General features: G+C 22.4%; 1 protein-coding gene across 3 annotated transcripts in view; it reads right to left on the bottom strand.

The window, feature by feature from the left end:
- Positions 1-682: 682 nt before the first annotated feature.
- LOC127289687 (uncharacterized) overlaps positions 683-23,872 on the bottom strand; it is a 111,043-nt gene continuing 87,853 nt past the window's right edge. Inside the window, exons 9-16 of one of the 3 annotated variants that reach the window (XM_051317778.1) lie at positions 22,913-23,044; positions 20,773-20,811; positions 18,082-18,275; positions 14,751-14,976; positions 8,526-8,655; positions 5,365-5,672; positions 4,040-4,238; positions 683-3,782 (exon numbers count right to left, since the gene is read on the bottom strand). In XM_051317778.1, the coding sequence (XP_051173735.1) occupies positions 3,618-3,782; positions 4,040-4,238; positions 5,365-5,672; positions 8,526-8,655; positions 14,751-14,976; positions 18,082-18,275; positions 20,773-20,811; positions 22,913-23,044 (1,393 nt within the window). In that variant the 3' untranslated portion in view covers positions 683-3,617. Of the gene's footprint in view, positions 3,783-4,039; positions 4,239-5,364; positions 5,673-8,525; positions 8,656-12,901; positions 13,128-14,750; positions 14,977-18,081; positions 18,276-20,772; positions 20,812-22,912; positions 23,045-23,872 lie in introns of all 3 variants that reach the window. The other 2 variants (XM_051317777.1, XM_051317779.1) reach the window with 2 other exon arrangements.

Here is a 23,872-nt window from a genome sequence, read left to right on the forward strand (position 1 = left end):
TTATTTTTTTGGATTTTTGGGTTGGATGAGTTTTTGGTGGTAATAGGTGTCTTCCTCTACTCGTATTTGGCTGTCAATTTTTTTCTACACTTTTGGGTGTATTTTGTACCAGAAATTGGAATAAAGTAGTCAGCTTGTTCTTGTCCAATTTTTTGTTTACTGATTACACGAACGGTAAGTGATTTAAAAACCAGTTGGTAATTGACTGTATTATTTTCGTGATCTACTTTATCGACTAAATGGTAAGTTACTATATGTAGATAATTATTGTGATAATCCAATTTTTTCAAATTTCGAATACATTTTTTTTAATTTTTCAGCTAAAAAAAATGTTTACTTTTCATTATTTCGGGAAACCCCTTCCTTATAAAATGTCATTTAATTATTTTAAATACCTAGTTTTGCAATATTATTTAAATTACGTACTACTGTAAGTAACAGTATGTAAACTATGGGACTTTGTACAAAAAGGGAATTATTACATAATTGAAAAACCAAATTTAAAAAAAAAAGAAAAAAATGAGTTACAAACTAGTTGAAACTAGTCCGAACAAGTTTTGATGCTAGTTTAAAATGAATGAATGCGTAAAAATACGTATCAATACGTAACTCCGCGTAAAATATGTAATTTTGCATAACATACGAAAGAATTAGGATTTTTTTAAAATCATAAAACAGAATATTAAATACTATAATGAAATATTTATTTATTACAAGTCAATTTTAATTTAGATTCTAAAAAAATATTTAAGAACGACGTTTTGTTCGCATAAATGACGACAATAATCGCATTTTGATTTCTTTTTTTTTCCTTTTTTTTTTGCATATAAAGAAGAAACGCAATCATCTTCGAACAAAATCGATTTACATTTTATATCTATCGATTTGTTTAGTGCACGAAATTCATCACAATCGCACGACGCTAGGCACTTAAAAAAAGGCATCTAAAGTTTCTTATTGTCAATATTTTAAATATTTATTTATTTATATATTTATATATAATATGTAAATTGATCTAAAGCTCCTCGTTTTAAAGTATCGCCGAGAAAAATACTTTCATTATTTATTATTACAATAATAATAATTATTATTATTCTGTTATATATATATATATACTTTTTTTACTAAAAAAAAAAAAAAATACAAAAAAAGTGAATAAATATTTTTAAGTTCTTCGCAAAAAAAGGCTTTTGAATTCAGGAAAAAAAATAATTTTTTTTTTCCTTCGTGAATTCGAATACATAATTATGAATAATTTTTAAATTGCTAATACATTCTATTTTATTGGTGGAAATAAATCAGTTTTTTTAAGGAGGAAAAAAAATTATATGATAATTAAAAAATTAAAAAAAGAAATAAAAATATATTCTGCTTTTCACATTCGTCGATAAATAAAAATTTTTCTGACTTTTTGTTTCTTATAATTGCATTTATAAGGGGCTTTTTTTTTTTTTTTGAAACTGATTTTTTTCCACTATCGACGATGACAACGACGAAAACAATTAAGTCTCGAAGTTTATGACTCTCATCATTTCTTCGATTAATTCGTCCCTTTTATTTATTTATTTATTTTTTTTTTTTGATTCTCCTTTTTTAAATATAATAATTATTGTATGACGTTGAAATAAAATTTTGCAAAAAAAAAATAAAATTATAAAAAAATATATTTACCTATATAAATAATTAGATTATTCCTGGGGGCAAAAACAAAGAGAGGGCATCTCAAAAAATGATATGTTTCATTGAGCCAATTAGAATTAAGCTAAGATTTTTATTTTGTTACTCTTTTTTTTTTTTTTTTTACTTTTGTTACCCTCCTTTTTATTTCGCAAAATGTCTCTTTTTTTCTCGAAACTTTCTCAAAATTAATTTACCAATGAAATCAAAAGAAAATTCCTTAAATTAAAAATATTTTTTGTCTTAAGAAATTTTTTTTTTTATTTTTAATATATTTAAAAATATTTAACGATAAATTAATATTGAAAAAGATGTGAATAATTTCGAAATAATATTTATATGTGTAAGAGAATCTCTCAATTTCTCGATTTTTTTTCCTTTTAATAGAGACTGTATATGAATCGTGTAGAAAAAAAAAAAAATTATAAGTACAAATAAATGAGATTAATGGCATGTGTACCTCCCCTTAGACCCACCAAAAATAAACGGACAAATATGCAATCATTTCCACTGTCATACATTGAACGATTGTTTAAAAATTCTTTTTTTTTGAACAAAATTTATGTAAAAAAAAAAATTAAAAACAAAAAATTATTAAATAAAAATAATTTTTTTTAATAAATTTTTTTAAAAAATAATTTTTTATATCAAAATCAATTAAAATTAAAAAAATACTGTTTTGTACAATCAATGGCAAATATATTGATATTATAGTATCGATAAAGATTTATCGATTTAAAAATTATCGATATTATAAGATCGATTTAAAATTATCGACATATCGATTTGATAATATCGAAATTATGGTATTGATTTTTAAAAATCGATTTAGAATTATTGATAGATCGATATGTAAATATCGATATTTTTAATATCGATGTAGAATTATCGATATATCGATTTTTTAGTATCGATTTAGAATTATCGATATGAATAAATCAATTTAGAATTATCAATATAACGATTTATCAATATAACGATTTATCGATATATCGATATTTTTAGGATCGATTTAAAATTATCTATATATCGATTCATAAATATCGATAATTCTAAATCGATTATTTATTATCGACATATTGATATTAAATAATCAATTTAAAATTATCGATATAACGATTTAGATTTATCGATTTATAAATATTGATATTTTTCGTATCGAGTTAGGATTATCGATATATCGATATTAAAGAATTGATTTAGACTTATCAATATATCGATTCATAAATATCGATATTTTTAGGATCTATTTAGAATTATCGATATTAATGAATCGATTTAGAATTATCAATATAACGATTTATCGATTTATAAATATCGATATTTTTAGGATCGATTTAAAATTATCGATATATCGATTCATTAATATCGATAATTCAAAATCGATTTTTTATTATCGACATATCGATATTAAATAATCAATTTAAAATTATCCATATAACGATTTAGATTTATCGATTTATAAATATCGATATTTTTCTGATCGAGTTAGGACTATCGATATATCGATATTAAAGAATTGATTTAGAATTATTGATAGATCGATTTTTAAATATCGATATTAAAGAATCGATCGTAAATTATCGATATATTTCGATGGGGAAGCATCGATTTTTTAGAATCGATTTATAAATATCGATACGAAAATTTCGATAAATCATATGGCGCGAAAATTTTTGTGTTATAAAATGTCGTTCATTCGATTTTTCAATAACCGTTTATTGGTGGGTCTTAATATTCATCTCTTTCACTCATTCATGCATTCTCTCTCTTTTTTTTCTCTCTCTCTCTCTCTTCTTCTATTTCTATCTTTTTCGCTCAATTTCATTATTTCTATCGTTTTCTCTCTTTTTTTTTTTAAATTCACTTACTCCTTTTCGTTTTTTTCGTTCTCTCTCTCTCTCTCTTTCTCATTTTCTGATGCTCATTTAATTTTTTTCTCATTCATGAGTGTCGATCTCGTTGTCGATGCGACTGCTGCGAATTCCTGTTTTACCCGTCCATGGATAAATATCCGGACACGCTTGACATGTCTTCATATATCGAACTCCACTCTTGTGCCAAAGGTTGCAGACCTTAGGGTTGTTGCACTTCTTTGGCCTGTCCTGTAAATTCCAATGAAAACGAGCGCAATGTTAAAATTTAAATTCATAAAAAAAAAAAAAATGATGATGATGATGAGAGAAAAAAAGATGAGTATATAAGGAAGAATATCGCGTAATCAATAGCATTATTAAAATATTCAATTTTACGATTCTATTGACAATTTCTCGTCTTTTTTTTTTTTTTCTCTTTTTTTGGTATTTTAGTTATGGGAATTAATGTTTGAAAATAAAAAAAAAAAAACAAACAAAATTCTTACCGGATAGTTACAGCCAAATGGCTCGAAATTGTCGAGAAGACCAAGGGGTGTTGGATTTCTCACCCATTGCAATGCTTGCCAATTGGTTATTACCCATACGTCGTCCATTGCAACAATTGTATCCAGGAAGGAGATAAAACCTTCTTTATGATGTGCTTGCGTAAACCATGCAGCATGATAGAAAAGACCAAATGGAGCTCTGAAAATTATAAAAACTTTTTTTTTATTTCGTATACGTAAGGTTACGTAAATCTACGTAAGATTACGTAAACTTACGTAAAAATACGTAAGATTACGTAAACTTACGTAAAAATACGTAAATTTACATAAGAATACGTAAGCTTACGTAAACTTACGTAAGTTTACGTAAATATGCGTATTGTTGCGTAAGGTTGCGTAATTTTACGTTAAGATACGTAACCTTACGTAAAAATCCATAGTACCTACAATTTGTACGTAATATTAAGGGAACATGAAGTACACCTTGATACTTATTATACGTATTTTACGTATAAATACGCATTTTTATGAGAATTCTAAATGCTACATGTTTTAAGTAAAAATACATATTAATTACTACGTTAATGCGTATTATTATGTATTTGACTTAATAGTACGTAAAATTAATTTGTTACGTTCTATTATGAATCTAACGTAAAACATACGTATTCTTACGTTGGTGCGTACTATTACATAGTTTATGTAAAAATACGTAAATCTTATGTTGATGCCTACTATTATGTATCTTACGTAAACATACGTATTTTTACATTGATACTTACTATTTCGTATCTAACGTTAAAATACGGAAAAATACGTCAAAGTATATACTATTACTATCTTACGTAAACTTACGTTTTCGTATCTTACATAAACTTACGTATTCGTACTATTTTTTGTATCTTACGTTAAAATACATAAAAGTACGTTGAAGTCTTTTATTACGTATCTTACGTAAACTTAAGGGTTTCGTACTAATTCGTATCTCACTTAAAAATACATTTTACATTGTTGATGCGTATTACTACGTATTTTACGTACAAAATTTATGCGTACTATTACGTATTTTACGTAAAAATACATAGATTTACATTGATACGTACTATCACTCCTTTTATTTATGTATTTTTAAATAAATATGTAGCATTCCGTACAGTTACGTATTTTACGGTAAAAAAGAGTATTTTTTACGTAAAAATACGTAGTCTTACGTTAATATATATAGAAGTGAAATTCTTTTAGAACAATTTTTTGACATTGCAGAGATAGGAATATTAATGGTTTTGTTAATGTTAATAAAAAAAAAAAAAAATTAACAATCAAACCTGTTTGTCGTGTAGTGTCGTTCAAAATTTTTAATCAACATTTTATAAACGCCATCGGGTGTTGGTGGATTACTGCATGCATCACCCATTGAACATCTACCGCCATTTAAATCTTGCCACATTACCATGGGAACTTCCCATAATCCTGGATATGATCTTGTTGGACATGGTGGTATCATACAATCGTGGAATAGTTTATAATCTAAGGTATATGGCCAACTTGGTGGTCGATTTTCATAAATTGGCATTGACGAGTCATATGTGAAATTTAAATCCCAAAGCATTTTGAACATATTGTTGCCACCAACCTGCAAAAGAAACAAAAATTTAAAAAAAAATTTATCAAATATTTGTATTTTCTTTTTTTTTAAGTCGATTTATCGATTATTTCAATCGATATATCGATGATTTTAATCGATATATCGATTATGTTAATCGATTTATCGATTATGTTAATCGATTTATCGATTATGATAATCGATGTATCGATCTTTAATCGATTTATCAATCTTTTAGTCGATATAGACTCAATTTATCGAATGTTCATTGATAAATCAAAATTAATCATTTTATCGACAACTTAAACAATATATCAATGTATTGATTGAAAAATCGATTTATCGGTACTCAGTCAGTATATCGATATAAATTCGATTTATCGATATTTTATCGATATTAATTTGTTATATCGAAATCAAATCGATTTATCGATACATCGTAAATATATCAATGTATCGATATAAATTCGATTTATCGATATTTTATCGATATTAATTTGTTATATCGAAATCAAATCGATTTATCGATACATCGTAAATATATCAATGTATCGATATTAATTCGATTTATCAATTCTCATTTTGTATATCGATATATCGATATTAATTCGATTTATCGATACTTAATCGAATATATCGATATTAATTCGATTTATCGATACTTAATCGAATATATCGATATTAATTTTTTATATCGAAATCAAGTCGATTTATCGAAACATGATCAATATAACAAAGTATCGATATTAGTTCGATTTATCGATACTTAGTCAATGTATCGAAATTAAGTCGATTTGTCGATAGTAAGTGAATATATCGATATAAACGATTTCGAATTCGACTTATCAATACTTAATCGATATATCGATTTTAATTCGATTCTTAATCGATATATCGATTTTTAATTGATTTGTCTATCGATACATTTTCGATAATTTAAAAAAAATTTTTTTTTTTTTTTAATATTTCTAGCCAAGAATTTCATATATAATTAATGCAATGTTTAATCAAGATAAATGTAAATATTAAAAATATGTAAATTAAAATTCTTTTGAATAATTTAATTTATCGAGATTCATATATATATGTAATATTTATTTGTCGATTAGAAGGCAAACATTTCATTTTATATAAATTAAAATTTTGTTGCGCACGGACGAGAAAATCTCACATTACATAAGCGAGCGTTTATGATCGTTTTTAACGATTGCCCTTTGGAAAAATATAAAGTCCCTAGGCCTCCTCTCGTTTCATTTCACATAGTATAAAATTAATTCTTGATATGAATAGTCATTCTCATAACATAAGAAGGCGATTAAATGGGTAACTTAATCGTTTATAGTGTTACGAGGTTATTGCCGAGGTTTCATTTTCTTCCTTTTTTTCTTCATCATCATCTTCTTTTTTTTTTTTTTTTTTTTTTTTGTCTTCATGAAAAATTTAATAATTGCCTATATATTAATGTACATATATATAGTACTAGAAGAAAAAAAGAAAAAAAAAAAAAAAAAAAAAAGGTGAACGCGATTTTCCCTTTCGAAACAATTACCAACTTGAATAACACTAAAAGTTCATCTTTTACCCCCCCCCCCACTCCTCATTTTCTTCTTCTTTTCTCAACATCTGCAATTTTTTTTTTCTACTTCTATACTTGAACTTTTTATAACTCTTAGATAATCATGACTAATTAACCGCGCGCATTTAATTGTATCTCCTTGACTTGAATAAGCCAACTCTGTTGTTTCTGACATTTTCCGAACTTTCATTATAGTGAGAATTATAGTTTTTTTTTTTTCTTTAATTTAACGCTAAAAGAGAATTTTTTTTTGATATTTTTTTATTGTCATAAAAACATAATTGATTTTAGGAAAAATCTATTTTTTGTTTCATATCTCAATTTACAATCGATAACAATCGATACGTTGACTTTTCGATAGATCGATATTTTGATATATATTAACCTATCGATAGATTGATATTTCAATATATATTAACTTATCGATAGCTCGATTTTTCGATATATCGACTTATACATAATTCGATTTATCGATATAATCAAATTATTCACAGTTCGATTTATCGATAAATCGATATTTCGATATACATATTAACTTATCGATTTATCAATATATCGACTTATCGATAGATCGACTTACTGACGAATCGACCTATCGATACACTTTATCGATAGGCTGTTTATTCGATACATCGAATTGTCAAAAATTCGATTTATCGATTTCTTGATAGATCGATTTACTGTTAAATCGATAACTGTTTAATCGATACATTTCAATACATTAACTTATCGACTAATTAACATATCGATTTATCGATGTATCGACTTATTGAATGATCAATATATCGACTTATCAATTAATCTATATGTTGACTTATCAATACATCAATAGATCGACTTATTGTTAAATCGACTTATCGATAGTTTGGTTCTTCGATATATCGACTTATTCACAGATCGATTTATCGATAAATCGACTGTACGGATAAATCAACTTTTCGATACATTGATTTATCGATAGCATGATTTTTCGATATATATATCGACGTGTCAATTATTCGATTAATCGATACATTTGACTAATCGATATCCTGCTTTTTCGATATATCGAGTATTAATTCGACTTATCGATACAGAAATATATCGATATTATTGATTTATCGATTTTTTCATCGATATATCGATTTAATTATCAAAAATTTGTTTGATAATTTAAAAAAAAAATTTTTATATCGATATTTCACAATTAAAATTTTAGAAAGTTTTGGATAAAAATTTTTTTTTTTTTGAGAAATTAAAATTAATTAATAAAAATATGTCTTGGTATGTATAGAAAAGAGAAAAATATTTATTCATAAATAATTTACCGAAAGGAAAGGTGCTCTCATTCCTCGAACATCTTCAAGTTTAACACCTCCGTAGGCTGCCAAAATTTCACGTTGTCCAGCAACTTCTCTGGCCCATTTTCTCGCTGAAAATTGTTCTCCAAAGCTGTGTCTATATTTTGTTTTTCACAGGAAAAGAAGAGAAATAAATTTATTATTATTATTATTATTTTATTTATCATATTTTGAATTTAGAAAAAAATAAAATTTTCAACGTAAATTAATTTAGCTAAATATTTATAGTATTATATAAAAAATTTTTGTAAAAAGCCAAAAAATTATTAATGATTATTAAAATAAAAAATTATTTAATAAAAAAATTATTATTTATTTAAAAAAAAATTATTTATTATAAAAAACATTATTTATTATAAAAAACATTATTTATTAGAAAAAAAATATTTATTAAAAAAATACTTATTAAAAAAAATTATTTATTACAAAAATATTTTTAAAAAAAAATTACTTAAAAAAATTAAATTAAAAAAAAATATATTGATTTTTCTCATTATTATTAAAAATAAAAAAAAACATAGAAAAAAAGGTTATAAATTTTTTTTTCAAATTTATGTCTTAATATTTAAATCTCTTTTATTAAAAAAAAAAAGAAGAAAAAAAAACTTTTATGAAAAGCAGCAATAATAATTTAAGGTGTTAATTTTTGTAATTTAAAAATTTTTTCATCAACTTTTAAATTATTGACAGTGAATTAATCAAATTCCCCCAAAATGACCACAAATAAATAATAAAGCGAGCGACTAAAATTAAAGTAAATTAAGAGAGAGAGAGAGAGAAAAAAAAATTAAATTAAAAAAAGCGAAAGGCGCGTGATGAACTGCATTAGTGACAGGTTAAGATATATACTCTCTCTTTAATTATTACACCAACTGATGATGAGTGTTAGTGGGTCGATGCTACGATTATTATTTTCATGAAAGGCGAAATCTTGGAATAATATATGAAGAACAAAAAAAAAAAAAAAAAATTAATAATTGCTCCAATTTTTTAATTTAAAAATTTAAAAAAAAAAAAATAGATTTTATTGTTGTGCATTACACAATCAAAAGTGACTAAGGGAATTAAAATTGGAGAAAATTAAATATAATTGACGTATATAAATAAAAAAAAAAATATATATATATATATATAAATTAATTAGATATTTAATTTATTTTTTATTTTAATTTAATTTAAATTAAAATTGAAATAATTGTAATTACGTTATATGAAAAATTAATGATTTTATAGAAATATTTAATGGAAAATAAAAAAAAACCAATATTATATAATGTAGAATAATATATATATATAATATTATATAATGTAATAGTTAATAAATAATAAATAATAAATAATAATTATAATAATATAATAATTAATTTTATTTAATTAATAATAATAATAAAAAATAGAAAATATTTAAAAAATTCTAATTAATTTTAGAGGAAACTATAATTAAAATACTATAATTAATATATAAAATATTATATTAAACTTAAAAATTCGTAAATTTTTAAAAATTAAAATAAAAAATAAAGTAAATTAAAAATTAAAAAAAAAATTATTAATTTTTAATATATTTTTAGTGTAAAAAAAAAAGAAAATTATAATAATTTATAAATAAAATAACTTTTAGAAAAATTTAGATGCAAAAACAAATCGATTTTAAATTTATTTATTTAATTATTTAATTCTTTTTTTTATTTATTTACTTATTTATTTATTTAATTACTTAATTATTTATTAACATGTAAATTAAAATTAAAAATCGAAATTTTAAAAATTTTATACCTTCTGATTTAATTATAAATTTCTCAATAAAAATTTTCAAAAAAAATAGGAGAAATTTTGAATAAAAATGAATAATTCAGATATATAAACAAAATTTTAATTTTTACTAAAAAAATTTATTAATTTTTTTTTTAAAACTCTAATTAGTCATATGCTAATTAATTTCTAATAGGAACAAACGAAGAATATTTTTCTATAAATAACGTTATTTTATTTTTTATTTTTTTTTTTAATAGGAAACTATTTTTTTTTCCTCTAATTGGAAAGTAAAATTTTGTTAATTTTTTTTACTACATGCACTTATTAAAAAAAAAAAAAAAAACTGAATTTCAAACTCATATTAATTATATCACCTTATTGCCAATTAGTTCCAATATATATATAAATATAAATATAAATACTTTCTCGTTAATTGTTACTATTATTATTACCATTATTAATTTCTATATACGTAATTTTACGTAATTTACGTAAAAACATTTTGGTCATTCTCTTTGTAATGAAAGCCGACTTAAAATATTTTATAATAGTGTATATAACAATTACAAACAACTTTTTTTTTTTCTTTTAATGATAATTATTATTTTTATTGATCGAGTATATAGATTACGTTTTTTTTTTCAATATATCGACATAAGCAAATTATCAAAATATTCCATAATCGATAAAATCGATTTTTCAATATATCATAATTTTTATATTTCATAATCGATTTTTAATAAAAAAAAAAAAAATGTCTATTAAATATATCGATTAATCGCATTTTAAAATGCGATATATCAAAAATATATCGATTATTAAACAGCAATGTATCGATAAATCGATTATTAAATAACGATATATCGATTAATCGTTTTTAACAATTGATATATTGATAAATCGATTATTAAGTTACGATACATCGATTACTCGCTTTTTAACAATCGATATATTGATAAATCGACTATTAAGTAACGATATATCGATTAATCGCTTTTTAACAATCGATTAATCGATAAATCACATTTTAATAATCTATATATCGATAAATCAGTGAATAAATAACAATAAATCGCAATTTAAAAATTTATATTTCGATAAATCGACTAATAAATAACAATAAATCGCTTTTTAATAATCGATGTATCGATATATAAATTTGTAAGTAACGATATATCGATTAATCAATTTTTATTAATCGATATATCGAGAATTCAATTATTAAGTAACGATATATTGATTAATTACTTGTCAACAATCGATATATTGATAAATCGATTATCAATTAACGATATATCGATTAATTACTTTTCAACAATCGATAAATCAATTATTAAGTAACAATAGATTGATTATAAAATTGCAATATATTGATTAATCTCAAAAATACGATTATGAAATTACAATATATCGATTAATCGCTTTTTAACAATCGATATATCGACAAATCGATTAGTAAGTAACGATATATCTATATATCGATAAATCGGTGAATAAATAACAAAAAATCGCTATTTAATAATTTATATTCTATAAATCGACTAATAAATAACAATAAATCGCTTTTTAATAATCGATATATCGATATATAAATTTGTAAGTAACGATATATCGATTAATCAATTTTTATCAATCGATATATCGTTATATAAATTTGTAAGTAACGATATATCGATTAATCAATTTTTATCAATCGATATATCGATAATTCAATTTTTATCAATCGATATATTGATAATTCAATTTTTAAGTAACGATATATTGATTAATTACTTGTCAACAATCGATATATTGATAAATCGATTATTAATTAACGATATATCGATTAATTACTTTTCAACAATCGAAAAATCAATTATTAAGTAACAATAGATTGATTATAAAATTGCAATATATTGATTAATCTCAAAAAATCGGTTATAAAATTAAAATATATCGATTAATCGCTTTTTAACAATCGATATATCGACAAATCGATTAGTAAGTAATGATATATCAATTAATCGATTTTTAACAATCGACATATCGATAAATCGACTATTAAGTAACGATATATCGATTAATCATTGTTTGATCGAGCGATATGTTGAACATATCGTTTATCGCTTATGAAAATTCGATATATCGATCATTTTATATCGATAAATCGATGCTACATAATCATAATCGACAGAAAATACACAAAATTTAAAAATAACAAATAAATAAGTAAAAATAAATAACAAATAGGGGAAGAAATAAATAAATAAAAATTAATAACAAATAGGGAAAGAAATAAATAAATAAAAATTAATAACAAATAGGGAAAGAAATAAATAAATAAAAATTAATAACAAATAGGGGGAAAAATAAATAAAAATTAATAACATTTGTAGGGGGGAGGGGAAATTAAATAAAAAATTTAAAAAAAATTAAAATAAAAAAAGGGGGAAAATTAAAATAAAATTTTAAAAAATTTGTTATTAAAAAATAAACAAATTAGTGTAAAAAAAATTGATAAATTAGGAAATTTTTTTCTTTTTTGTAATAATTGAAAAAAAAAATTAAAAAGGGTGTGTGCTCTTTTTTTTTTTTTTTGAAGTACTTACGAGACCGTGTGGGAGGCAATCTCGTGACCAGAAGCGTATAAATTTTGAACTTGGCTGTAGTCGGTCCATTCGTGGGACACGTAGAAGGACGCCGAGATGGGACAGCCATTGGGGTTCTTTCTGCCCTTTTCAAAGAGATCCGCGTACAGACCCTTGTTAAGGTCGTTCACGGAATCGTCGAAGGTCAGGAGCACGATTTGCGGTATCTCCTCTGGCAAGTAGTCTCCTGATTTTTTGTTTTTTTTTGTTTTTGTTTTCAAAAGGAGCATAAAAGGATTGTGGGTAGGATTCATTGTTTTTATAATGTTATCAGTGTTTTTATTTTTTTTTGTAAATTATTTTTTAACGTCAAAAAAAGATTTTTTTTGTATTTTTGAAAATTTAATTTAATTTTTTTTTTAGTTATAATGAAAAAAAAATGGATTTTTTTAAATTGAATTTTTTTTTTTTTAATTTAGATATATTTTATTTTTGTTTAAAAAGACAAAAAAAAAAGTAAATTCAATTAATTTGAACAATTTAAAGAAATGAAAGTATGAATGTATTATGGATACGTATGACAATGTAAAAGAAGTGAAAAGGTTGGGAGAAAGAAAAAAAAAATTTTTCATGTTAGTGATGCAAAATTAGTTTTTAGCAAAAAAAAAAATTAACAATTTTTCTTTTAATGTAGAAAACAAAAAATATTTTTTCCCTAAAATTTTGTTTTACTAATTTTTAATATTAATAACAAAAAAAAATATTAATAATTATTATTATTTTTGTAAATGATAATAAAATAAATAATAATAATATTATAATAATAATAATAGTAATTTTATTTTCAATAATAATAATAATAATAATTATTATTTTTTGAGTTTTTTGAAAAAATTTCAAATAACAAAAATAAAAAATTATTTAAATATATTTTTTTTTTTGAAATAAAAATAGATAAACATTTGTTGTTTTCTGCAAATAAAAAGCCATATAACTTTCTAGGGAACGTGACGACCTTGAGGAAAGCGAACTCATCTGGGTTTTTTTTTCTTTTTCACAATCTTTTAAAGAAAATTAATTTTTTTTTATTTTATTTAATTTTTTTTTTTTTTTTTTTTGTTCTCTTAAACCTCAAGGACACAGTTTCCTTTGATTATTGTCCCCCTCCCCCCTTTGAGGAAAAAAAAAAGAAACCGAATGCGGAGCGATAATGAAATCCCGTAAGAAACGAAGATAATGGCGTGAATCTTCTTAGGCGATATGTTGATGAGACTCGTGATATCCGGTGTGTATAGTGGCAACCCAATGAAAAACATCGTGAATCGCGATTATATCGATGGTTAAGCAATAATTCACTCAAGGAATCACAAACACTTCTCACTTTTATTTATTTTTTTTTCTATTTCTTCGATTTTCTTTGTTTTAATAATTTCTTTATAATTACTTTTTTTATTTAATTTTTTTTTTCAATTTTTACTATAAAAAAAAAATTATAATTGAGAGAAAAAAAATTTCTACAAAAATATTCCGATCAAAAAATATTTTAATTTCAAACATTTTTTTTTTACTAGAAAATTTGGAAATTTTTTTTTTTTTAAATTTATTTTTAATTATTTATTAATTTAATTTAATTCTTTATTTTTTAATTATTCACGGGGGAAAAAAGTAATTAATAATAATATTTTTTTCAAAATTAAATATAATGAAAAAAAAATTTTTTTTTGTTTGGATTCTTTTTTTTTTGTAAACCATCGATATAATAATGAAAAAACATTTAAATGTATAGTGCAATTTAAAGCTTTTCACATTAAAAAAAATGAAAAAAAAAAAAAATTAAAACAATTGCGGTAAGAGAGCCAGCCGAACTTACGAAACTGTGTGAGACGCCATCTCGTGGCCGCCGGCATAAAGATTTTGTACTTGACTGTAATCGGTCCATTCATGTGATACATAAAATGTTGCCGATATTGGACAACCATTTGGATTTTTTCGTCCCTTTTCAAATAAATCCGCGTACAATGGTTTATTTAAATCATTAACGGCATCGTCAAATGTTAAAAGTACAATTTGTGGCGTTTTATTCACCGCAATGCCACCTATATGATTCAGAGAGAGAAAAAAAAAATAGAAAGGAATTTTGTCAAATAATTTTTTGAAAAAAAAAAAAATTCCAAAAAACCAGTCCAAATCTATTTTAAACCGGTTCAAATTAGTTTAAATCTATTTTAAATCAGTTTAAATTAGTTCAAACCAGTTCAAACCTATTTTAAAGTAGTACAAACCTAGTTCAAACAAGTTTAGACAAGTACAAACCTATTTTAAAACCAGTTTAAACAAGTTCAAACCAGTTCAAACATATTTTAAACTGGTTCAAATCAGTTTAAACAAGTCCAAACAAGTACAAACCTATATTAAACAAGTTTAAACCAGTTAAAACAAGTTCGAAACAAATTTAAACCAGTTTAAACAAGTTCGAAACAAATTTAAACTAGTTTAATTCTGTTTTAAATCGGTTTAAACCATTTCAAATTAGTTCAAACCAGTTCAAACATATTTTAAAAAAGTTCAAACCAATTTAAAAAAGTCCAAACCTATTTTAAACCAGTTTAAACATATTTTAAACTAGACCAAACACAATTTAAACTTGCTCAAACCAGTTTAAACAAGTCGAAACAAGTACAGACCTATTTCAAACCAGTTTTAACAAGTTTAAACCAGTTAAGACAAGTTTGAAACAAGTTTAAACCAGTTTAAACATATTTAAAAATTGTTCATACCAATTTAAACAAGTCCAAACCTATTTTAAATCAGTTTAATAAACTTGTTTCAAACTTGTTTTAACTGGTTTAAACTTGTTTAATATAGGTTTGTTCAAACATATCTTAAACTAGACCAAACATAATTTAAACTAGTTCAAACCAGTTTGAAACAAGTCTAAACAAGTTAAGACAAGTTTGAAACAAGTTTAAACCAGTTTAATCCTGTTTTAAACCAGTTTAAACAAGTTCAAGGCAGTTCAAACATATTTTAAACTAGACCAAACATAATTTAAACTAGTTCAAACCAGTTTAAACAAGTCGAAACAAGTGCAGACCTATTTCAAATCAGTTTTAACAAGTTTAAACCAGTTAAGACAAGTTTGAAACAAGTTTAAACCAGTTTAATTCTGTTTTAAACCAGTTTAATCCTGTTTTAAACCGGTTTAAACCAGTTTAAAAATATTTTAAACATGTTCAAATCAATTTAAACAAGTCCAAACCTTTTTTAAACCAGTTTAAACAAGTTTAAACCATTTAAGACAAGTTCGAAAGGAGTTTAATCCTATTTCAAACTGGTTTAAACCAATTCAAACCTATTTTAAACCAGTTTAAACTAGTTCTAACCTATTTTCAACCAATTTAAACTAGTTCTAACCAATTTTAAACCAGTTTAAACATGTTTGAAACCTGTTCAGACAAGTTCGAAACGTTTTTTTACTGTTTAAAATTATTTAAAACGATTTCGAACAAATTAGAAAATTATTTAAAACTAATTTGAAACTGTTTAAGACAACAGTTGGTAAAAAATATATTATTTTTTTTGTTGAAAAATAAAATGGAAATTGTTTTTTCTTGAATACGTGTTATGTATATGAATAAAAATCAGTGGGTTCTTTTTTTTTTTTTTTTTTTTTTTAATATCCCCGAGATAAGCGTGTTTACTTCCTCGTGAAAGAATTTCTTCCTTGGTCATTGCTATTGTTTTATTGTGACAATGTGGGCACGTTTAATGCGAGCAATTACGTGCCTCGTGAACGAAGGCCGCGCTCTGGCTGTTTTATTGCGAAAGGGTGAGAGGGGGGAGGGGGGCGCCGTTTTTTTTCTTCTCCTTCGCGATAGGAGGTTCGTTGAAGTTATTAAAGGTGCTCACATAAATACATATACATACACGTATCTGTTTCACTTTCAAACGTGTACTGAAGTAATGAGTATGTAACGTTTTAGAGAACAGGGAGAAAGTCTTCAAGCGGACTGCTAAATCGATCGTCAAAATCAACATTCGGAACGCGGACAATATTGCGTCACCTTGTCTCCGTTAATCAGCCATGCTCGACAAGTATTTTTCTCCCCTCCATTTTTATTTTAGTTTATTATTATTATTAATATTGTGAATTGATTTTTAATTATTTTTTTCCGCCAATAATTAATTTTTTTGTTTTTTGAAACAATAAATTTCGCATTTTTGTAATGGTAATTAATTTTTTTATGTTTTTTTAAATTTTTATAATTTTTTTTTATTTTTTAATATTTTTTTTTCTATTTATTTTCAAATTTTTATTACTTTTTTTTTAATTTTTAATATATTTTTTATTTATTTTCAATTTTTTATTACTTTTTTTTGAATTTCTTATTATTTTTTAATTAATTAATTAATTTTTTTATGTTTTTTTAATTTTTTAAAAAATTTGTATAATTTTTTTTTATTTTTTAATATTTTTTTTCTATTTATTTTCAAATTTTTATTACTTTTTTTTAATTTTTAATATATTTTTTTATTTATTTTTAGTTCTTTTTCCAATTTTTTAAATTTATTTTTTAATTTTTAAAAACTTTTTTTATTTATTTTTATTTTTTACTAATTTCTTTTTTAAGTTTTTCAATTTTTTTTATTTATTTCGGGTTTTTTTCACATTTTTTTTAATAAAAACAAATTTAAAAAAAAAAATTTTAATTTAAAAATTTTTTTTTAACTTTTTATTACTTTTTTAAAATTTTTTAATATTTTTTAAAATTAAATTTAATTTTTAAACAAAATTTTTTCTTTTTAAAATTTTTATTTTTTTATTTTCTTTTTTTTAGTTTTTCCTTTATGTTTTTAATTTCGTTTGTTTTTTGTGAATTTTTTTTATATTTAAAATTTTTTTTTTTTTCTTAAAAAATTATCAATAAGTGTTTCAAAAAATCTCAGACGCCTAAAAATGAAATTCGTTATCCCGAAAGATTTATCTCATTTCTATAAAATTTTACACAACAACAAAATTACGAGGTGACAGAAAAAAAATCAGCTGTTCGGAGCGCGGCCGCCATATTTGACAATTGACGCGAAAGTTCCTTTTTCTCGCCCTTGGGATTTTATTTAAAAAAAATTTAATAATAAATTAAATTTTTTTTAGTTATATAAAAATAAAAAAAATTATTATTATTATTATTATCACACATTACCTGGAATATCAGCACCACCACACGAACAATCAGGTATTAAACAAACGTCTTTACGACATCTGGCGGCTGGTTTGTCAACTTGTGGCGTTGGATAAATTGGCGCCGGTCTTACAGCCGGATGTCTATAGATGTCAACAAATTCCTGTGCCTTGGAAACAATTTCTGTCGATGGTTTTAATGTTGGTCGCGAGCGTCTTGAAAATAAAAAAAAAAAAATTTATGTTAATTAAATTTTTTTTTTGAAGTTCCAATTTTTTTTACCTAAAAATTTGGAAAAACAATTTTTAAAAACTGAAAATAAAATTTGAGATAAGATTCTTAACCTAAAAAAAAATATTATTGACAAAAAAAAATTTGGAGAAATTAAATAAATAAAAAATATTAATTTTGCCATTGAGTAGATTATATTTTGATAAAAATAAATTTGAAATATTAATTTATTTCTTAATAATTGAGAAAAAAAAATTTCAAGTGACGCCACATTGAAACAGCTGATCGACGCGATATCGGCCATGTTTGTTTTTCATTTGAAGTTAGAAAGCGCGCTAATTTTCAAAAAATTCAAATCATACAGTTTTTTTTATTTAAATAAAAATTTTATAAAAAGAAAATAATAATAAAAAAAAATAAAAATAATAAATTAATAATAATAATAATAAATAAAAATAATAAAATAATAATAATATTAAAAAAATAATAATAAAAATAATAATGATTTTCGAAAATTTGTCAATAAAACAACGTAAATTATAATAGAGTAAAATAAAAAGTGTGCTCGTTACTAAATCATTGAAAATATTTATAACCATTCAAGTCGTATTATCTAATAGTTGACAGTAAAAATATGTTTTCGCCAATTTAAATTGACCGGGACAATATTGAAGTAAGAATGACACAATTAATGTTAAATTGACTCCTTTTTTTGTCCACCCTCCTCTCCCCCCCTCTCCCTGTCTCCCCCTTTTTACAATCGATTAAAATACGATTTCTATTTGAACGACATAACTTTCGTAATCCATAAAATCGCAAAGATATTATCGTGACCGCATTTTAAACCAAATAAAGGCACATTTTTCTTTCCTGGGGAATTTTTTTTTTTTTTTTTTTTTTAATCACATCAAATTTAACGTAAATTTAAAAAAATATTTATTTTTTTACTTCTGATATAAAATGATTAATTTAGTTTTTTTTTGTCATTAAACAATAATAGCAAAAAAATAAAATAAAATAAAGTTAAACAATACGGTCACTTTTTCTTTGTTCGTCTTTTGTCAGATAAATAAAGAAAAGTTAGAATAAAAATAAATTTGTAAAGTAAAATTTTTGAAAAAATTTTCATAAATAAATTTTAAACATATTCAAAATTGTTTTGAAATAAATTAAGAATGCATTGAAAACTTGTTAAAACTGTTAAAAACTATTTAAAATTATTTAAAATTACTTACAACAAATTAAAATTATTTAAAAAAAAACTTTTAGAAATTATTTAAAACTTTTTAAAACTATTTCAAATTATTTAAAACGGTTTAAAATTATTAAAAAAAAAAAGGTTAGAAATTATTTAAAACTTTTTTCAAACTATTTAAAACCATTTAAAACTGTTTACAACTATTTATAACAAGTTCAAAACTATTTGAAACAAGTTCAAAACTATTTGAAACAAGTTTAAAACTATTTAAAACCGTTTAGATCCGTTTTTCAACTATTTATAACAAGTTTAAAACTATTTAAAATCATTTAAATTTATTTAAAACAAGTTTTAAACCATTTAAAACTATTTGCAACAAGTTTAAAACTATTTAAAACAAGTTTAAAACTATTTGAAACAAGTTTAAAACTATTTAAAACAAGTTTAAAACTATTTGAAACAAGTTTAAAACTATTTCAAACCGTTTAGAACCGTTTACAACTATTTATAACAAGTTTAAATTTATTTAAAATCATTTAAATTTATTTAAAATCATTTAAATTTATTTAAAATCATTTAAATTTATTTAAAATCATTTCAATTTATTTAAAACTATTTGCAACAAGTTTAAAACTACTTGCAACAAGTTTAGAACAAATTAAAACAAGTTTAAAACTGTTTAAAACAAGTTTAAAACTATTTAAAATCGTTTAGAACCGTTTACAACTATTTATAACAAGTTTAAAACTATTTAAAACCGTTTAGGTCCGTTTACAACTATTTATAACAAGTTTAAATTTATTTAAAATCATTTAAATTTATTTAAAACAAGTTTTAAACCATTTAAAACTATTTTCAACAAGTTTAAAACTATTTAAAAGAAGTTTAAAACTATTTAAAACCGTTTAGAACCGTTTAAAACTATTTATAACAAGTTTAAATTTATTTAAAATCATTTAAATTTATTTAAAACAAGGTTTAAACCATTTAAAACTATTTGCAACAAATTTAAAACTACTTGCAACAAGTTTAGAACAAATTAAAACAAGTTTTAAACTTGTTCAAACAGGTCTAAACAAGTACGAACCTGTTTGAAATGGTTTAAAACAAATTTAAATATGTTCAAAACTGTTTAATATTGTTTAAAATTCGTCAAAAAAAATTTTTTTTTTAATTTTTAATGTAATTTTTTTTTTTAATTGAAATAAATTAGAATGAAAAAAAAATTGAAAATCTAGTCTAAATTTAGATGTGTGTAAAGAGTCAATAATAATGATACTTACGGTGGTGCGGTACCACGGTTAACTTGTGGTCGACCCCGGCTGTAAAAACAAATCAGTGTTTGTTATAACGACGCGAATTTAACACCCGACGTTTTTTTTTTTTTTCTATTTAAAAGCGAGACAGAGAGACAGAAAGAGAGAGAGAAAGAAAAAAAAGTGAGAGAAAGAGAGTGCTTTCATTTAATATAGTCGTTTATGCCGAGGAGAAAGCAAGTAAGAGTGAAATTAATATTTAGTATATTGCGAACAAATGTCTGTCAAATGAAAAATAGGAAAAGGAATAATGAAAGAAAAAGAGAGAGAGAGAGATAAAGAAGAAAAGAAAATTGGGCCTTGGCCGACATTCTAAAATATTAGTCACAATTTAAAATTGAAAAAAAAAATTTAGTGGACAAAACCGTAAAAAAGAGAAAAAAAAAATAAAAAAAAAATTAATCAATAATTAATAATAATTAATTAATTTATTAACTGTAATAAATAATAATTAACAGATAGTTAATTTGTTAATAATAAATAATTTAATTATTTATTAATTGTTTATTAATTAACAGTAATTAATAAGAATAATTAATTATTTATAAATTAACAGTAATTAATAACAATAATTAATTATTTATTAATTGACAGTAATAATAATTACTACTAATTAATTGTTTATTAATTAACAGTAATTATTAATAATAATTAATTATGTATTAATTAACAATTGTTAATAAAAAATATTTAATTATTTAGTTATTATTATTAGTATTATTATTAATTAACAGTATTTAATAATAATTAATTGTTTATTAATTACTGTTAATAAATAATTTATTATTTACTTATTACCAATAATAAAAAAAAAAATTAATAAATAATTTATGATTTATTAATTAAAAATAAATAATTTTTTTTCACTACATGTTAATAATTTTAAAAACAATTAGAGAAAAAAAAGGTTGACTTGGCTTTTTTCTTGGTACAGTGAGTTTTAATTAATTTAATTTTTAATTACAAGTAAGAAAAAAATATTTTTCGTTCAAACGAGATTAGATGAAAAAAAAATAAAACTTCGCGACGAATTTTTTTTCAAATAATTTGATTAATAATAATAATAATAATAATAATAATAATAAATATTTATTTACAAAACAAATATTTGATGAATTAAAAAATACCAATAATATTGTAATGTATATATATATATATAATGTGACACTCGCGATCATTGAAGATACTATCGGCTAATTTATTAACAAGCGAATCGCGTCTCGCGTAGAAATCCGCGTCACAACATTGCGGCTTTCCTTTTTCTCAATATTGAAAACTTGTGTTGGTCAAGGTTAATAAAAAAAAAAATTCAAATAATATTGTATTAAAGAATTAAAAAAAAATAAATTTTTTTTTAATTTTAATTCAATTATATTATTATTTAAAATTAAATTAATTTTTCAATTAACTATATTATTAATTGAAATTAAAAAAAATTTTTTTTTTTTAATTTTTAAAGATGATTAAAAATTATAGTGAAAGAATTAATAATGCTAAATAAAGTTCTTGTTAAGAAGAAAATTAATTTTTCACATTATGTTAATATTAGAAAAACAAAAGAAATTAGGAGCTAAAAAACACAGAGAGCAGAAGAAAATACTTTTTTTTGACACTAACTGTTTAAATTGCAAAAGACAAATTAATTATAAATTTTCGTTTAATTTTTTTTTTTTTAATTTATAAATAAATATAAATAAATTAATTCCCTAGATTCAATTGTCAAAAATAGAAATCATTTTTTGAAATTATTTTTTTTCTTTTAGTTTTCTTTTAATAAAAATTTTAAAATCTGATGTGTGAGCCTTTATATAGATATCAGCTGTTTATCGGACGCCATTTGCATATTAACAGTTAGTGCCATCTAATGTCTAATTTCTAAAGCTCAAACAAAAATAGAAATGAAATATTAAAAACAGACGAATTTGATTTATATATATATATTATATATATATATATATATATATATATATTTATAATTTGTTTCACAAAAATTTAATTTCGAAAAAAAATTATTTAAAAAAAAAAATTGTTTTCAAAAAAACATTTTATTATCAAATTCGTTTATTTTTTTTTTAAATTAAAATTTTTTATTTTTGCCTTCACATACCTGGGAGCACTTATTGAATATTGACGAACAGTCGTTGGTGTTGGTTGAGTTGTTGTTGTCAGAGAAATGTATGAATCGACAATTGAATTTGGCGTTGTCACATGAACAACTGGATGACTTAAAACATTAGTTCTAAAAAAAAAAATTGTTTTTATAAATTGAAAAAAAATTACATTAATAAATTAAATTAGCTTTTTTTCAAAAATTAAAAAAAAATAAAAAAAAATCGATTAATGCAAATATTGATCAATTAGAGTATCGATTAATCGAACTATCGATCTATCGAAATATCGATTAATCGAACTATGAATTAATCGAAATATCGATTAATGCAAATATCGATCAATTAGAGTATCGATTAATCGAATTATGGATCTATCGAAATATCGATTAATCGAACTATGAATTAATCGAAATATCGATTAATGCAAATATCGATCAATTAGAGTATCGATTAATCGAACTATCGATCTATCGAAATATCGATTAATTAGATTATCGATTAATCGAACTATAAATTAATCGAAATATCAATTAATGCAAATATCGTTCAATTAGAGTATCGATTAATCGATCTATCGAAATATCGAAGAATCGATTACTCGAGAAATCGATCTATCAAAGAATTTTTTTTCTTTTTCTTTATTTTCATTGCAATTTTTTTTTTTTTGAAGAAAAAACAAGTATTTTTTTTATTTATTATTAATTTCATTACATTTTGCAAACGTAGAAAAAATAATAATAATAATAATAATAAAGCATAAAATAGAAAACGCGATACAAAATAAAAAATAAAATAAGAATTATTATTATTTGTTGAGTTGCGAAAATTACGAAAGTCTTTTTCATTTATTATCGTTTGCTTAAGAGTAAGTCGACAAAAATTTGTTGGCAAAACTATTATTGCAATTCAAATCTAATTACATATATTTCAAAGATGAGAAGGAAGAAGAAAAAAAG

This window comes from Leptopilina boulardi, unplaced genomic scaffold (assembly GCF_019393585.1).
Source record: "Leptopilina boulardi isolate dan_hultmark-lab unplaced genomic scaffold, ZJU_Lbou_2.1 LbouV2_5, whole genome shotgun sequence".
NCBI lineage: Eukaryota > Metazoa > Arthropoda > Insecta > Hymenoptera > Figitidae > Leptopilina > Leptopilina boulardi.